This window comes from Hippoglossus stenolepis, chromosome 12, assembly GCF_022539355.2.
Source record: "Hippoglossus stenolepis isolate QCI-W04-F060 chromosome 12, HSTE1.2, whole genome shotgun sequence".
In the NCBI taxonomy this organism is placed as follows: domain Eukaryota; kingdom Metazoa; phylum Chordata; class Actinopteri; order Pleuronectiformes; family Pleuronectidae; genus Hippoglossus; species Hippoglossus stenolepis.
The window spans coordinates 6,686,075-6,704,552 of NC_061494.1; the positions used below are offsets into that span (position 1 = coordinate 6,686,075).

The following is an 18,478-nucleotide window of genomic DNA, read 5'->3' on the forward strand; positions in this document are numbered from 1 at the left end:
TTTAAACTGTTATTATTGTTATTATTTTCCTTTTTTGTAGGAATCTTATGTGGTACCAGGGGTGGGGGGGTGAGAATGTTACAAAGTTCACCCAAAAATGAAAATTCACTCATAATCTACTCACCACTATGCCGATGGAAGGCTGGGTGAAGTGATTGAGTCCAGAAAACGCTTCTGGAGTTTCAGGGGTAAACAGTGTTGCAACCAAATACAATACAATTGAAGTAAAAGGTGAACAATTCTTCAAATGTAACATAACAGGCCTCCATACTGCTCCTGTGGTGTCATCCAAGTGTCCGTAAGCCCGACATTCAAATTTGACTTTAAACAAGGTCATTTACACCATGTTTTAAGCCTAAATGTCTTCTGATATTTTCCTCTGGAAAACAGTGAACATTTAGGCTAAAATCATGATGTAATTTACCTGTTTAGTCGGGACTGTGAGTCTGGTTTGTGTTGGGGAGCTGGGAAGCTGCGTCAGCTCCTCATCACACGCTGCAAGAGCGCTGCGGTTTTGCTTTATTCTGCTTAACTTTGCTTTGTTTTGCCTTGGCTTGTTTAAAGTGTCAAGTCAGTGTACACAGTCAGTGTATCTCCGATGTAGATATAAAGTATTTAAATATAAAGGACCCATTCTGGGGTAAAGATTCACTATTGAAAACATCACCAGGATTATATCATATTCAATTTCTTCCAATAGATCCCTTTCACTTCAACCTTACACACTGGACCTTTAAACCTCATTTGCACACAGACAATGTGTATTCCAGCTTGTAGACTTTTACACAGTTTACAGCACTGAAAGTGCAGATTGTCATCATCACATGACTCGTTTTTTATGTGCGTGTGTGTGAACTGTTCTGAAGAAATCTATACTGTATTTGTTATTGTCTGGTTATTATTCTAATTTACTCCTCTGACACGTCTGGGGTGGTTGACTTTATGAAGAGCCAGTGAACGCAGCACTCTTTCCTAACTCACTCAGTTGTGAGCGTTCAAACGCGCGTCGCTTCGATTTGTTAAACAATAGATCTACAGCACATGGAGCAACACACTTTCGCCTCAGGAGCCCTGTCCACGTTATTGTCAGATCTGCACATGCGCAGAGGGAGCGCAGCTGCGTGCGGTCGCTGGCTGCTACTTCCTGGATGCTCGGGTTAGCTTAGCACTGTGTGTGTGTGTGTATGCGTGCGTTAGTGTGTGTGTACATGTGTGTGTATATATGTGTGTGTGTGTGTGTGTGTGTTAGCAGCATGAGAGGACTGGAGGCTCCGGGCTGCAGGAGGTGACTTCACCGAGGAGCACACGACAAACAGACGTTTCTGACGGAGCTCAGCTCGACGACATGGATTACTGGGTGAGTGAGGGTCTGTTCTCACGGGGAGGAGGTGACAGAGGAGCTGGGAGAGGAGAGGACATGTTTATCAGCAGGGAAGTGAAGTGTCTCATGTTGTCCACACACACACACTGATCCGTGTTACCACAGCTTTACAACACCTCACCTACATCCACACTGACCACCGGAGTCACACACTTTTCACTTTACACAATAACAACACAAGAAAGTGACGCTGCTGCCTCTGTGGAGCTTCACGCTACATTTACCATAGGTTAGTTTTCTGTGTAGCAGCGGACAGCACCTTCCTTTTAGAAACGAGTACAGCTCCTTCCTTTTGTTTATTGCAGCACTCACAGTTTAAAATAGAGATCCTGTTCAACACAAACCAGCAGGAAGTTCAATACAAATCAGTGATCTCAGTGCTTTGTGAGATTTTCCCTCTAAAGCAGCACAATCAACTTTTTATTATAAAAAGGCAGATCAAACAAACGAGTGTTCTGGGTGTTGCACCTTCTTCAGTCCATCAGGTTCTCTCAGTTTTCATCAGCTGATTCCATCAGTCCTGAATAACGTCCATTTCTCCCACTTTCCATCAAGCTGGGTTCCTCGTAGTGCAGATTTCATTCTGTAGGTTTTATGGAGTAAATTTCCTCTACAATCTCTATCAACAGTCCCCTTTACCCCATCTTCTGACGCACAATCAACTTTTGTTGATAAGTAGACAAGACGTCCTCAGCAGATGAAAAAAATAGTTGTCTGACACACGATGATACAAGAGGAACCTTCAGTCTGACAATGTCATGAGTCAGGAGCTGCCTTCAGACATCCACTGAACTCCGGAGATCCCCAGGAGTCTCTCTGGAGGCAGTACATGTGTGAACGCAGTCGTCCAAGTGAGAGCCTCCGGACTTTCTGTGGACTTTCTCCGGCTGGCCTCCTGGTATAAAGTCAGCAGAAACTCATGTCCTGATAAAGAGACTCTGCCGGCAGTTCAAGAAAACGTTTCCAGACAAGACGGCTGTAACCAGACTGGCACTCAGAAGTGCACATGCTCCAACAGCAGCTTTAGATTCAATCAGGCAGAACCGAATTTCCCACGGATCAGTTCCCTAAAGAGGCCTGTTTTCTTCATCTAGATCCATGAAGTATTCTCTGGTAAATCTGTGAAAGTGCTGAAAAACACAATGTTATCTCACAGTGTTAATGAAAGTGGTAAGAAAGTCCTGAATCTACACCAAGGTTTTATGGGTTCTTTCCTGACCCACACCACATCCTTCCAACACGTTTCGTGGTAATCGGCTCCATAGTTTTTGTGCAATTCTGCTAACTAACAAACAAACAAGGCCTCTTATGAGCAGTCCACTTATGAAACCACATTTAAATTGGATTTTCATTAGGATCTGCACCAATTTTCACACTCATAAATATCAGTCCCTTGATATGCCTGATTTGTTTTCATCATGATCCATGATTTATTTATTACTGCAATTTTAAAGACAGCAAAATAAACTTCTTGCATCCACCACCTGATCTTTTATTCACGGTTCAAGTTTCATGATCATTACCAGTAATGAAATTCTTCGTCTTTGAGCCAACTCAACTTTACAAAGTAGAAAGATGGTTAAATCACAAGCCACAATACATTATACATATTTCAATAGCATTAATATATGTACCACACTTTTCTTTTTTTTTTTTAACTTTAGTTTGCTTTTATACCTGCTTAGGAAATCATAGCATTAAAATTACCTTATTAGCTGGATGCTATGTAATTTGGATCTTCTTTGCCCTTTTCTTGTGTGTGTGGTCTGAACTTCTTTTATACAACTTGCAGTATATTAGGCTTTGTGCAGAAGCAAATGTAATCAGTAGTTTACTTGGGTGATACTCCACCCCTCCACAAAATTTCATGGAAATTGGTTCAGTAGTTTTCGCGTAAACCTGCAAACTAACAAACAAAGGCAGACGTAAACATAACCTCCTCGGTGAAGATAATTATTCCCTCCTGAATGATCTCTCTCCTTGACTATTAGTCGCCTGTTTTCCCCTGATGTATCCAGGAGCAGCAGCCACCTCCCAGTCACACCCAGTACATTTCCATGAGAACATGACCTCCTCTGTGGACAACAGCAGCTCTCCTTACAGAATAGCCAAATGTTGTATGAGGGGGCGCAAAGGAATGGGCGTCCACTGAGCAGGACAATACTGTTACGAGGGTCTTTTGTGTGGAACGGGTTTAAGTTTTCCTGAGACCAGGACAAGTGTGGGTGCAACCTGGAGGCCCGGCATAGACACGGAAAATGTGCGGGATAACAGAAAGAGGCCTGGAACTTCCTGCTGTGAAAACTCAGGTCAGGCCTCCCCTCCTGTAGGTAAATGGCATATGTTCCGATGCTTCGTGCTCGTCTCTATGCAGCTGATCTTGTCAAACCTGTATGAGAACACGTTAAACAAAGGCACTGGTATGACAGTTTTATTGTGGGCAGATGGGGGGTGGACTCCTGTGTCTCACATCCAGCCCTCCATTACAAATTCATTTACCAAAATAAAATCATCATGCAACTGGATGATGGCTTGAATGAAATGAAGTTGCTATGCACAAACATGTCTCATCTCACTATTTAGAAATGAATAAGAATGGTAATTGCGCTGTTATGCAGCACTGACAGCGATTACTTAAGACATCGACTTTTGAACCCTAAGCTTTCTTCCATCTGATAGTGGCTGAGGTGGAAGGAACAGGTCTCGCTGCTATCAAACTGCCTGTTATTGTGTTGTAAAAAAAACACACAGTGCAGAGATAATGAAAAGATAATTCAGCTGCACTTATGAAATAGCATCCAGATGTCTTTTCTATTTAGGCTCAGTAAGATCAAACTCAGGCTGAAACAATCTTTGTGAAATATTCCAGCATGTATTGGGTGATCAGGCTTCCTGAATACAGCCTAGCTATCGTGTATCATAAGACGAACTTCCTCTCTTGTCTGGTCATGATAGATGATTGCAAAACGTCCCCTCAGCTGGCTGGCAGCACGTGTTGTTGTCTGGCTTTAAGCTCTGGGAGGAGCCCGGTGATAGTGAGCAGTTAGCTGAGGGCGTTATCTCACTCTCACCTGGAGAACGGAGAACGACGGTCTGTTCTCCTGACGGTCTGAAGAGCTGCCGGCTGTGTTAGTGTGAGGAGGGAACTGAGCTCTGTAGGTCTGACGATGTCTGACAATGTAAGTACCAAGGTTTCGGTTTGGGGTTAAGTATCATTCTGTTTCATCACTGTAATTAAACGTCCTTATATCTGCTCAGAGATACACAGGGTCATGTGAAAGGCTGACACTTGAATCAGGCGTCTTGTCTCAAAGGTTTCTCACAATAAAATCATTGAAATTGAATTGTTGCATAATTTTAAAAAGAAATGGTCATGATGGCGTCAAAAAATCACTCACTTTCATCCACACAGTGTCCACTTCCCCATAATGACATGAGAGAACATGTGACAGATGTATTTGTAGTAATAGTTTCTTCTTTTTAATCCTTTCTATATGTTGAATGATCGGTTTTATTGTTAGAGGCCAAACTTCTCCTGTGAAACTTAACTGTGACAGTCACTTTGGAGCAGCCTGCAGTTACCGTGACACACGTGTGCCTCTCTGTTCAGAGTGCCTTGGAGGTGTACAAGGAGATGGTCCTGCTGTACCTGGAGGAGGGCCGGCGGCACGTCAACTCGCGCTGCGCCGACCTGGAGCCGTGGCAGATCATCGGGGTGACCGTCATCACCACGCTGGGAGCTGTCTGGGTCAGAGGCTTCCTCTTCCAGCAAGAAAGTACGTGGTACACGGCTACAGAGTGGGTCTGCTGCTCACTGAGTCACACATGAAAGGAGACAACAATCTCCTCAAGCTACAGAGACCATGTTCACGAGGCTTTCTGAGTCATACTGTAATTTGCAGTCACATTCACTGCACTGTTGACATCAGATTTAACCTCTGATGTCTGAGCACTTAAGTAAATACTTTTTTTCCATGAAAACCTTTTAGTTAAAGTTTTCCTCTGCTACTGTACTTGTTCCTCTAGTATGCGTGACTGAGAAATATCCTCAATCAACAAGACTTTCTCGATCCGCTATCAGTGGATCAATAGTTGAATTCCTCGGCAACGAGGCCGGCTCCACCCATTGCACTTCAGCTCTTAGCAACGGAGCTTTGGTCAGAGCGGAGGGAACTAGCTGCATGTGTGTCAGGGCAGAATAAAATGTGTCAATGCACTTCTCCTTGTCACGACTTGTGGTTACAGCTTACAGTCAGCTGATTAATATCTGTGGTTGCGTGTGTTTCAGCACAGCTGCTTATTTGCCTTTTTTTGTGTGTGATAGGTCTTGTGTCGCGAATCAAGAAGAAGTGCTTTCGACTCATCAGAAAAATACCCTTCGTTGGCGGAACGGTGAGTATCAGTGGCTCGTCCGTTCCTCCTTTTCCCCCAGCAGATGTGCACTGACTCTGTCTCCGTCTTTATGAGTCACTCTGGGATGAGTGTTTGCAGCAGGCAGGGGGGGAGGGAAGGTGCTGGGTAGTGTTAGACCTTTGGCACACTTTATCACACACTGGTGATAACACTCGGTTACTACTGGTCATTATGTCAGCAGTGAAGAACTCAATTTCAGGCTATCAAAAAATTGTGTTGATAGCACGGTGGACACGTTGTCACGCTCAGTCTGAGATACACTCACTTCACTTCTATTCTTTCACGTTCTTTAGTGTTTCTTGAATGCTGCATTCAGGTGGCGTCGTAGAATCTGAAAAATTAGTTTCCTGAATGGGGAAAATTCATGTGAACACAACCAAGTCAGATCAGCCACTCGAAAGGTTGGGTTGCCAAGTTTCTGTGGGCATCACTTATAAAACAATTTTACACTCGGCTCTAAATAGTAGTTTTCAATGTCAAATTGGCAAATTTCACTTTTGTCACTTGCAAACTGCACATCCATCTCTCACAAGCTCCTAACACCACGTTTTAGCCAAGACACAGTTTTATGATTAATGGCACATTTTAGATTATTTATGCTTGTCACATCTAAATCCTGTTTTTTGCTCTTCGTTATTATGCATTCATTAGAGAGATGGGATGTTAAAATGCTCTGAACACATAAATACATGTCATTTTTTTCCCAGCGTCCATTTCTTCTTTCTGACTTCAAAGCATGTGAACACACAACAACCTCACAACTCACAAAATGGGACCTTACAGGGACTAAAGTTGAACTAACTCTGCCCTCTTCTCTCTGTGACAGATTCAGGGTCAGCTGAACAAGGCTTTGGACGACATGTCTGCCAGCCTGTGCACTTTGAAGAACGGGATGAGCTACACCAAACAGTTGCCGTCCAAAGGCCTCTCTCAGAGCCAAGTGCTGGACAAAATCAGAGAGTACGAGACTCTGAGTAAGTCCTCGCTCTTTCCCGGGCTTTGCCTGATGGTTCATTAACTTCAGAGCCGAGTCCCCGAAGAGTTTCTCATCTGTTCTTGTGCCAATTTGAAGGAGGAGGAGATTTTTTTAGATGCCAGTGTTCAGAAGGTCAATCTCATCTGAACGTTTTTGAGAAAACCAGTGATTTGTTTTGTCATTTAAGTTTTTATTGGGGCAGCTATGTTGCAAGAAGGTTCCTGGTTCAAATCCTTTTTGTGTGGAATTTACATGTTTCCCCCGTGTTTTGTGTGGGTTTTCTCCAGATGTCAGCTTCCTCCCACAGTCCAAAGACATGCTGATTGGAGACTTTAATTTGACCGTAGATGTAAATGTGAATGGTTGTTGGTCTCTGTATGTTTGGCCCTGCGATACGCTGGCGACCTGTCCAGGGTGTACCCCACCTCTCGGCTCATTTCAGCTGGGATTGGCTCCAGCTTCAGGATAAGGGGTATAGATGGCTGGATGGAAGTTTTATTGATATTCTTCCCAGTCAGCTTCCATTCATATGACTTATGAATTACTCACATTATCAAAAATAAACAAATATTCTTTTCAAACATACATGCCCGGAAAATGGAAGGAAAGCAGTGCAACACAAACAAACAAATAAAACACACAAAATGGACAATAACACCATTTTCGACAGCCCACAAAAGCGCCCATAACCTTATTTTAGATAATTCTATCTAACATGAATGTCCTCACAATCTGTTACTACAGTCGACCCCTGATAAACAGGAAGATATGATTCCAGACTTGTTTAAATATTCCTTTTGCTTTGTTCATTGTAGTTACTGAGTATTAAGAAACCCAGTGATTTCTGAACAGACTGTGTGTCGTTGCAGATGACGTGCCGTGGGAGAAAGGATGTGTTTCGGGGGCAGTGTACTGGGGCGATGAAACCCTGACCAAACTCCTGGTGAAGGTTTGCATCTTTGTATTTCTCTCTGGACTTTGACATTCTGAAGCCTGAATACTGAGGGTCAAATCTGAAAACACTGGTGTTGGTTACAGTTAGCAGGGCAAAGTGTTTTTTTTTTTTAAATAATAAGTAATAAACGACTCCTGTTTGTCCCTGAAATTACTGCCACCCTCGTTTGTGTCTGTAAATATTTGGACTTTATGCAAACCTGTGTATTTTTTCTTTTGCTTCAAGGTATATGGAGATTTTGCATGGAGCAATCCACTTCACCCAGACATATTTCCAGGTGTTAGAAAGATGGAGGCCGAGGTTGTTAGAATGGCCTGCGCGCTTTTCCAGGGCGGACCTGACTCCTGTGGCACTGTAAGTCACAACGCAGAAAGCTGTGTCTCAATTCAGGGGCTGCATCCTCTGGAGTACGCTGTCTACCTGGAGGTAGTCTTAGTGGGCCACAAAGGCCGAGGCGGTCTGCTCTAAAGAGGACTTCACTAGCTCTTCCCGCCCTCATTGCTGTTGGCTAGCAACAGAGCTAAAGTAGGACATGACGAGGAAGTTTTACAGCACCTTGGTTTTTTAACATGTGTACCATTAGCTGTTAGGTTGAGTTGAGGTGTGATACTTAAGCATCACACATATCATTGCTTACCGGTGCCATTACCTCTTTGAAAAATGGTTTGTCACCAAAGCGCTTTGAATCCTGGGATAGGCTGGGCCGGGAAGGGTCTACCTGTTGGAGCCTTTGATTCAGGGACAGCCTAGTCGCGCTGCTGTGAAGCAGTCAGTCTTCAAATGCAGCCAAAGAAAGATGCAGCCTCTGAATTGAGACACCGCTTATATACTGCCAAAATGCACAAGCCAGTTACCTCTAAATGGAGAAACATGGACTACATTTAACATATATTTACCTCTGCTTTGTTCAGGTCACTTCAGGGGGAACTGAGAGCATACTGATGGCCTGCAAGGCGTACAGAGACATGGCGTATGAGCGAGGTGTCAAATACCCTGAAATGTAAGATGAGCTGTATCAGTTACTGGCCTGTGTCGAGGCTTGCTTTCAACTGTATTTCCCACAGAAGTTCTAATAGTATTTTCCTGTTTTGATCAAACCTCTGCAGCATTGCACCTGTGAGCGTCCACGCAGCCTTTAACAAAGCGGCACATTACTTTGGGATGAAGCTGGTTCACGTTCCCCTCGACAATAAAACAATGAAAGTAGACGTGAAGGTGAGAAAACAGCATTGAAACAGACGCCGTGCTATTCTTAGACACCAGTTCCTCCCTTATTGTTCCTTCTCTTTCAAGGCCATGAAGAGAGCCATCAACAAGAACACGGCTATGCTCGTGTGCTCAGCACCGCAGTTTCCTCATGGAATCATGGATCCCGTTGAGGAAGTAGCCAAGGTCAGAAGTGAAACGTGTTCCCTCTGAATGGGCTTCAAACTGAAAAAAGGGAAATCGCATCTCTTGACGCTTTCCCTCGCTGTTTTGCAGCTGGCCGAACGCTACAACCTCCCGCTGCATGTGGACGCATGTCTCGGAGGTTTCCTCATTGTCTTCATGGCCAAGGCTGGTTATCCTCTCGCCCCATTCGACTTCAGGGTAAAGGGTGTTACCAGCATTTCTGCAGACACCCACAAGGTAAGGAGTGGCTCTTTATTCCTGTTTTAAAACTAATAAAAAGATTTTATTTAAAAAAGATTATGATATCTTCTAACAAACTCTGGATGTAGACATTGTACCATGTGTAATTCAGTAGTCATTGAAGTTATGTTTAATCTCCTTGGCTCCAAGCCATATTTTCTGTAGTTATTTTAATGCTGCATTGTGTATATACGTGTGTGTGACCTTTCTCTCCAGTATGGCTACGCCCCTAAAGGTTCCTCAGTGATCCTGTACAGCGATAAAAAGTACCGCCATTACCAGTACTTCGTAGCTCCAGACTGGCAGGGGGGAATCTACGCCTCGCCCTCGATAGCGGGCTCCAGGCCAGGAGGCATCATCGCCGCCTGCTGGGCGACCATGATGCACATTGGAGAGAATGGATACATAGACGCCACCAAGAAAATCATCAGCACAGCTCGCAAAATCAAAACAGAGTAAGACGCTCAGATCGACACAATACAAGAAATTCTTCAACCATGATTCATCTTTATCACGTTTTTTTATCATTTACGAAAAAACAATTTTTTCATCTGGACAGAATCTGCAAGATAAACGGCGTGTTTGTGTTTGGGGACCCAGAGGTGTCAGTGGTGGCGATAGGCTCGGATGTTTTTGATATCTTTCGTCTGTCTAACGCACTGACGTTGAAGGGCTGGAATCTGAACACACTGCAGTACCCATCCAGGTACATGTAAAACAAATGATAGTAATTTTTCAGATTTATTGGTGTGATAAATACATTCACTAGTAACAACTAACAACTGTACGTCCTCATCTTTCCCAGTATCCACATTTGTTGCACAGTTCTACACACAAAGGGGGAGGTCGCAGATAATTTTATTCGTGAAGTCAAAGAGCAGGTCGCCATCATCATGAAGAACCCCAAAGAGAAAACCACAGGAATGGTGAGATATCTCTGATTCCACACACGACCAATTTAGATCCAAAGTTGATAATGTTCATTTGTTGTTGACATTGTCAGAAATGTGTGAATTATATTATATTGAAAGGGGTTTCTGATTTTCTTTTTTTTAGGCCTTCCTGTTGACATACATGAGGGAGTCAGAATGTTAGAATATAATTTTCACAAAAAAATTACTAACTTACCTTAGAGCTAAAACTGAATTAACATCTCAGTGATTGTCGACAACTGAATACTTTAGGTGTTGTAGGTGCAGAGCAGTTGTATTGGATTTCATTCAACAGTAGCAGAGTATTTGATATGGTGCACATTTGAGTGTATGTTTAGTACATTGGTATTTAATTATTACCCTGTTTAGCTCTCTGTCAGAGCTGGTTAACATTTACCAAATTTATAACGATAATCTATGAGCACATCGGCTATTATCTGATGAGAAAATTAGGCCAAGAGATACACTCTTTATGGGTGTATAGGTGTGTCACATGGTGGACAAATTCATACCTACTGTCAATGTAAAATACAGTTTCTAGTTCTACAGTTCAAAAAATGCGTTCTTTTGACTGTAGAACTGGACTGAACCCAAATTAGAGAATATTCTTTCGTTTGTGTTTAACCTTTCACATCTACAGTATCAATGAGGCCAAACTTAAACTGTAGCTGTTTGTAAAAGCCGAATTACGTGTTCTGCTGCACAAGCCACCATGTGCATGTGTTGTTGTGGGGTGTCAGTTTTAAATGGAGTGGAAACTCCACCCTAGAGACACAAACCTGCATTGTGCCTTCCAGTTTGTTTGGAGCGCAACACTGAATGAAACAATACCTTCAACTGAATATCAGAAATAAAAACAAACCCCATGCAGCGTAAAGTCCTGCACCAAAAAAACTGTTTTCCCTCATTTAAGTTCACATAAACCAGGTTTTTCTTCCATAAAACAAAGAGTGTCTTGTTTTAGGAAGAAACTCTGTTTTCCCTTGTTTTTTCTTGACTAACGGTGACCTACACTTTCTGAGAATATCATCATCTTGAATATCCCTCGAAACTTAATGTCCATAAATCCTCTCAAACTGTACATCCATGTCTGCACATCTATGTCTATTACTGCAGACATAAAGATCTACAGTAATTCAGCATAGTTCTGCTGCTTTGCACTTGACAATATGTAAACAAGTTGGGTGTCGTGTTGTAGCCCACAGCTAACTCACTCCCTCAAAGGCAATATTATACTTCATGTTTACAAACCCTGAGGCACCATGAGGACTGCAGTTCCACACCTAGACCAGGATTATCTACTGTTATCTAAACTGTGCACTTGTGAGCTCAGTCTTGTCCTCCTGCCGTTTCAGGGAGCGATCTATGGCATGGCCCAGTCCATCCCAGACAGATCCATGGTGACAGAGATCTCCCAGGGCTTCCTCGACTGTCTCTACAGCACAGAGGTGCCCAAGACAAACACCAGCCACATGAACGGCAACGGCAAAGCTCACTGAAACAGGATCGGGCCCTCGATGCCCGACTGCATGCACGCCTTTCCCCCAGAGCTCAGAGTTAATCACTCAACAGTTGCCTTATCTTGCACACCTACAACACATGAAAACATCTGTAAACATCTGTGAAGCACAAGCCATCTTCATTTGGGGGAAATCGCTTGTAACACTGTGCGTTAACAGCACAGAGAAGTGACAGATTCCAAACACGTTTTAGTCATTTTACTTGATTAACTCAATGTTGTTGAAGAGTGAGTTGTTTTATGTTTTTAATACTCATTTCAATTGTAACTTTTGTTAAATGCATCTATCTCTCACAATCTACAGTGATTTCATCATGAAACCATTCAGTTTTTATTACAAATTCCAGAACATTTCAGCTCACCCTCACTGCTTCAAAAATCTGTGATGACTCAGCAAAAACAGAGGCCACTGAAAGCTTGTTAGAAACGCTGTGCTGCCCTCTAGCGTGACATCTGATGCACTGCTCTAGACTGGCTCTGCATGTGGAGGTATGACTCAGGCTTTTGGTTGTCATCATCGCATTATCTCTGGAAAATAGCATTCATATGAGAAAAGCACTGCAATGCCCCTGACAAGAGCATATCAGGGGAATGTGTCACTTGAATCGACAGGTCTCAGATGCGATGGTCGTCTGTAATCATGTTTATCCACGTTCGTTAGCACTTTGCATGCAGACATGGTTTTTGTTTTAAGTCCAGATTTCGATAGTTGGAGCTTTTAATGTCATTATGCAATATTCAAAAGGATGTGTGTTAAATTGAAATAAGGGGAAAGTAATAACCACAGCAGGAAAACATCAGCCACTTATGTTATTATTAATTGTTCTCAGACTTCCTCACAGCAGTTGGCTTGTAAAGGAAATGAATGAAAGTTAAAATCTTTTATCAGACTGGATTGAAGGCCATGGTCCACTGTTTATTATCAATTAGCAGTAGTAGTAATAATCAGTAGTGTGCCTGTGTGCTGCATTGTTTTAATCATTTGTCTCCTAATTCAATCTACCTCAGTTTCTACTTAATGCAAATGATTCATCCACTGAAACACATTCTAACAGGGCCACTGTTTTTTCCATTAATCTAACAGGAGCTTCAGAATGTTCAGGCATTTAATAAAGTGTTCTTAAATACACGGGTGCATCTAAAAAATTAGAATGTCGTGGAAAAGTAAAACATTTTTGTTTTCAGTGAAACTTTCATGTGTTCTAGATTTATTAGACACACTTTTTGTGTTTTGATTTCGATGTTTTGATTATGGTTTAAAGTCATGAAAATGTAATTAAGTACCTAAATATATTCAAATATTTCTTAAGATCAATCAAAAAAGGCATTTACAATCCAGAAATGTCCAACTTCTTTAAAGTATGTTCAATAATACACTCAATACTTTGTCGGAGCTCCCTTACCACGAATTACTGCAGCAGTGCACGGTGGCACCTGAAATGAGGAGTTTAAACCATTAAGGCTTTTTCTCCTCAGCCCAGGTGTGACGCTCCTGACGTTGTCTCTGGTCCAGGAGTGTCTTGACACTGGGAATGTGAAAGTCTTGCGATGTCTGTGCGTGTTGTCTCTGGATGCACTGACTCAGTCCACTCCTTGTGAAGATCTCCCAACTTCTTCATTAGGGTTTGCTTGACAATCTTCTCAAGGCTGCAGTCATCCCTGTTGTTTGTGCGCGTTTTCCTCAACACTTTTGTCTTCCAGTCAAATTTCCATGAATATGCGTCGATACGTCAGCCCTTTCAGCTCACACTCCTCGTACAGGATGTCAATTTACTTGAACACAGCTATAGGCCATAATCATCAATATTAAAATAAGAAAAAGATTGAAACATTTTAGTTTGTGTTATGAGTGCAGGATATATATTAAAATCTTCACTTTGTTATAATAACTGACAAAAATATTCAACGATTTCACGATATTCTAATGTGAGATGCACCTGTCCTCATACGTAAAGCAAACAGATATCCCCTGTGACGGAGGTCTCTGTATGAATGTGGATATATATACTGTGGTAAAAATGTACACCTTCACTTACAGGCTAATAACCTAACAAAGCATACTGTCACACCAAAAGGAGCTTGTCTTTATTTCATGTGCTTTCCTAATATTGCTTGTTGAAATTGTGTTTCCATGAAATTACTTCCATGTTTGTGCAATACGTAACTTTTAAATTTGTTATGAATTAGAAACGAAGGGTAATGCTCCACTATTAATGTTGAAGAGATGCATTATCAGAAGCATAGTGTTGAATGGTGGCATGTCAACCTTGTTGGTGTAATTTAACCATTTGTGTTTATTAGACACTTAATTTGTGAGTTGTTTTTTTTTTTCTTCGTGAAACTGTTTTTACTTACAGAGCGGTTATAAAAGACATGAGATATGAATGTATGTAGGTTATTACATGTGCAGGGATTTTTTTTCCCTCCATCTTTTAGTCAATTGCCTGGTTGTAAGACTGATGACAGAAGACAGACCGTAACACCCCCACTAACGGTTGTAGCTCGTACTATCCATCCATTCATCCTTTAATACTGCAGCCTGTGACAGGATGTGGAAACTTATGCCTGTGCAAATAAAACAAGGGCTTTTCCAGCAATGACTCATCCTGTTTGCTTTGGAGACAACATGTGTGATGATTGAATGGCCAAGAAATCTCTTTTAAATAAAAACTTTTAATGAAAATTCCTGTGTGAGCAGTAATTATCAGAGATTCCTCTCCAGTACAGAAAAAGTCTAAAAGTCTGAACAGAAAACAACTCTTGTACTTTGGTGATATGATGTAGTGATCATAAGCATTAACCTCTCATGACCTCTCAGCAGTTTTTCTCTCTAATCATGAGCCATTCACTGTCATCGGTATCAGCGTTTCTTTTCTGACATGCAACGATATGGAAAATAAACAATGCAGAAAAATCTAATTATTTTCCTAATCAGTGCTAATAAGTCCTATATATTTGGTTGGTTATGTTTTCACCTCTATCGCTTGAAAGTGAGATTGTGCAACAACTACTTGACAGATTACAACGAAACCTGGTAGAAGGATGCGATGTGGGTCAGGGAAGAACCCATTCAATTTTGGCACGCAATCCAGGAATAATGGTTTCTCTCTTAATCTAACATTGTGTGATGGGGCGTTTCTCAAAAGTTTGAGCATTTCCCAGGGAGTAATTCATGGATCCGGCTCATTGAGGGAACTGTCGATGAGTGTGTGAAATTTGGTGCAGCTTGGTTGAATTTAGGGGGACCATCAGGCCTCGGCGGAGGCATGCACTCTACTTCTGGTGTTTGTTTTTTTAGTTATTTATTAAAAGGATTATGGATAGACTATATGAGCTGATATACCGGTATCAAGCATTTATTACCCTCTATTATCAGCTTTGGCTGCCACTTTAAGACTTGTGTCCCCGGCTGTGTGTCACTACACGTATGTTTCTGAATGTATGAGGTTTAAAGGATTTCAACAAGTCTCTCTTTAAGTCAGCATGAATCTATTAATAGGAAGCAGCTGATGGTTTCTCGCAGCAAATGATTCACAGCAAACACAGATTAATGGTTAACACAGACACAGTTGTGTTTCCAGTCAAATTCATTCAGTCTGAGAAGATCATTTTTTGGTCATTTCTTAGCAACAAGACAACAGAATATGATTTTTACTGACATTTAAGTACAAAAAGGCACACAAGACACATGAAGTGACAAAGGGACACATACACCATTGTGAATGTTATTTGTAATTACAACTGGAATGGTTGTTACTTGGAACTTTTAGACTTGAACGTGTAAACATACTCTTACTATTTTCTTTGGCCAATAATCTCCTTTTCACCATGTGCAACAACAACAGCATATTTTCAAAAACACATTGGACCCTTTGCAGAAGGCTACGTGGCTCACAATGAAGTGAAAGTAACTGCTTCATATTCTGAGGGTTTTGCAGGTGACTTCCTCCTCTTCAGCTTTCACTCTTAAAATGACTGAAGTCTGTCGGTCACATCATAGACGCTTGGTCGATGAAGGTGGCCATTGTGATGTCACGCTGGGACAAGCCTCCACAGTCATGTGTGCTCAGAGTGATCTGGACCTGAGGGAACAGAGGAGAGAGGTGGGTCACCTGTGAATATTACAAGCTGTTTTCCTTTGTGTGAATAGCTGAGGGGTTTTGCTTTATGTTGATTATGTTGGAAGTGTTAATCCGACCAGCACAGTAGAGACTAATGTGATCATCTGGAAATATCTTAAAATCAAAAAAGAGTCAAAATCACATTTCTAGATTATCAACTAGTCACTGGCCTCACTTTTTCAAAGGGTTAAATATTGTTCAAAGTATAACTATAAAAAGTGAGCTTTTTTGCTTTAGCAGTGGTGCATATGAAGAAGAAAAAATTTAGATGTAACTGTTTCTCCAGGCAACACAATGTCACAGGGAGGGAAATATTATCTGAAGGCAGAGCAAACCCGACCAGAAAACTTGAATTAACTAGTTAATACACTGATCTCGCTTTGTGGTCCTGACCCCTGTCTTAGTGTTTCTGGTCACCTGACTTCATGTGTTCACGCTTCTTTTAGCTCCGTTTTGGCTCTTTTTAGCTCCTGAATGCTCTACTCTGCTACAAAGACCACCAAAACAACTAACTTCAAAATGTCATTAAGTCCTGTCCGACTCCACATAGTCATTTAGTTGGACCTGCAGCTTCAGTGAGTCTGATTTCCTGCTTTAGATAAAAGAAGCTTACATTTGGAAGGAGAACTGCTTTGCACAAGGCTGACACTTTCCTGAAGAGATGTTAGAATATGATCATACAAACGAGAGACCTTTTAGGTTCTGTGACAGCGAAACGTAGTTGAATTAGTGAATTTCAGTTATTAGGCTTTGTTATGTGGTGATGGCAGGATCATCTTTGTCATCCATGTTCTTCATTTCTGCAGATAAATCTAGATCACATTATGAATTTGAAGCTCTGGCACATGATCACAGTGCTGGGTTTATCTCTACATATACTCATAATAGGGACAGACACAATTTAAAGTAAAGATGCACTAAAATAATCACTACAGACCAATCTTAATCAAAAGCCCTCTTAAAGGGATAGGTTTGAAGCTTGAATTTAATATTTCAACACTTCCAGCTGCTCTCAATTTCCCAGCTAGAGTGTTTAAAAACTCAAAGCTGCCTCACTAACGTCTTGTCTTGCACAACTACCTGATTCATATCAGAGGACCTGAGGAGCTGAACTGGCTCATATACCTGTGAGTATATGCAACCGTGAAGTGCTTCAACAACCAGTAAAGAAATCTTAAAATAGATACAGAAACCGTCTTTTATACCTTGTTATAGACATTGAACCACTCAGGATGATGATCCATCTTCTCTGCTTGTAGAGCCACTCTGGACATGAAGCCAAACGCCTGAAAGGAAGGAACATCATGTCCTGAATTCATGTTTATTGAGTTAGGCACTAGCCTATGAGAAATGGCACATTACAAACCTGATTGAAGTCTTTGAACACAAACTCTTTGTAGATGGCGTCCCGCCCCCCCACCACCTCCACCCACTGAGCGTTGCGCAGCAGGGGCAGTAGGTGGGTCCTCTCCTCTTCAGTCAGACTCTGGATCTTACCAGCCTGGTGGGACAGAGCAGAGGCAACAAGTAGAGCAGATTTTAGAGGGGCAGTTCACAAACACAAACTGTGATTGGTTGCACTGGGTCCCATCTGGAAACAATGAGAGTCTGCATTCCTGGTTCAAAGGTATGTGTGGGTGGGAGGTGCTGGGAGGGGGTGGGGATCCCTTTTTGGTCTTTCAGCTTGTAAAGGCTCGACTCATGATGCAGGGTCACATGTTTTTGAGGTCAATTCATTCAGCCTCCATGACCCCGGCCGCACTGACAGCATCGCACAACATTTACATGACTGTATTGTAGAATGAAGAAGGATCTTTCCCCCAGATGAGCGGTCACGCGGACGACATGACCACAGCCTGGAACAGAGCAGTGACATCAACACGTATCATAGCAACGCTCTAATCTGCTTCATCTGTGGAGCGAATGGGCAACACACACACAGACACACACACACACACACACGAGGACCACTAATCCTCATCTATTCATCGCACAACCAGTGGCTCCAGACACAGGAAAATGTGCTTATGTCATTCTTAGTTATGCAACATCATAATTACAAACATATGAAAAGGAAGATATTTTCCTCAGTCTGCAATAAAACATGATGTGGTGTAGTTTCAGAATATCAGATGAAGTAGATATCAACAGGTTGGTGGGTCAGTGTGTGTGTGTAGCAGGTGTGACGCACGGTGCTGTTTGTGTACTCACCATGTTTGCAGAGTGTTGTCATGCACAGAGGGGGTTCGGGTTCAGCTCCCTGGTTGCACAGAGGTAAATCGGCTGTGGCAGACACTGAGAGCCACTGGAATGAAACCATCCCACATATGAGCTGTGGGTCCTTCTTAGCTGCCCCTGCAGAAGCCTGAACAGAAATCCTCCCTGCTGATTGGCCGCACCGCCACTTGTCAACATGGGTTTAATCATAAACTGTTGCACAAGGTCTGCCTGAGGCCAGCTGCTGTAGCAGCAGTCAACACACAGTTGCACTGGCCTTTGTGTATGAAAGGATAAAGACACCTCTTTAACAATCTATCTCATATTGTGCG

The 18,478-nt window shown here is 42.2% G+C and overlaps 2 protein-coding genes across 3 annotated transcripts; one reads left to right on the forward strand and one right to left on the reverse strand.

The window, feature by feature from the left end:
* The first annotated feature begins 1,092 nt into the window (after positions 1-1,092).
* On the forward strand, positions 1,093-14,491 carry sgpl1 (sphingosine-1-phosphate lyase 1). Of its 2 annotated transcripts, none has more exons than XM_035172538.2 (14): positions 1,093-1,357; positions 4,992-5,157; positions 5,706-5,773; positions 6,621-6,768; positions 7,640-7,719; positions 7,951-8,079; positions 8,637-8,725; positions 8,832-8,940; positions 9,019-9,117; positions 9,208-9,354; positions 9,574-9,812; positions 9,917-10,063; positions 10,163-10,283; positions 11,645-14,491. In XM_035172538.2, the coding sequence occupies exons 1-14, from the start codon at positions 1,346-1,348 to the stop codon at positions 11,786-11,788; spliced, it is 1,698 nt and encodes a 565-aa protein (XP_035028429.2). In that variant the 5' UTR covers positions 1,093-1,345; the 3' UTR covers positions 11,789-14,491. The 2 variants fall into 2 exon arrangements, with proteins under 2 accessions (XP_035028429.2, XP_047198304.1); XM_047342348.1 differs by lacking the exon at positions 1,093-1,357 and adding an exon at positions 4,387-4,560.
* Positions 14,492-15,377: 886 nt separating this feature from the next.
* Positions 15,378-18,293, reverse strand: pcbd1 (pterin-4 alpha-carbinolamine dehydratase/dimerization cofactor of hepatocyte nuclear factor 1 alpha). The gene is made up of 4 exons (XM_035172539.2): positions 18,141-18,293; positions 17,296-17,430; positions 17,135-17,215; positions 15,378-15,890 (listed from the first exon to the last, which is right to left on the reverse strand). The coding sequence occupies exons 1-4, from the start codon at positions 18,141-18,143 to the stop codon at positions 15,798-15,800; spliced, it is 312 nt and encodes a 103-aa protein (XP_035028430.1). The 5' UTR covers positions 18,144-18,293; the 3' UTR covers positions 15,378-15,797.
* Positions 18,294-18,478: the final 185 nt, after the last annotated feature.

Coding starts and splice junctions, on each gene's coding strand:
- sgpl1 (XM_035172538.2), top strand. Junction 9,118..9,207: donor CCGTTGAGGAAGTAGCCAAG/GTCAGAAGTGAA, acceptor GCTGTTTTGCAG/CTGGCCGAACGCTACAACCT. Junction 9,813..9,916: donor GCTCGCAAAATCAAAACAGA/GTAAGACGCTCA, acceptor TCATCTGGACAG/AATCTGCAAGATAAACGGCG.
- pcbd1 (XM_035172539.2), bottom strand. Junction 17,216..17,295: donor TGTTCAAAGACTTCAATCAG/GTTTGTAATGTG, acceptor CCTTCCTTTCAG/GCGTTTGGCTTCATGTCCAG. Junction 15,891..17,134: donor GGTTCAATGTCTATAACAAG/GTATAAAAGACG, acceptor CTGTTCCCTCAG/GTCCAGATCACTCTGAGCAC.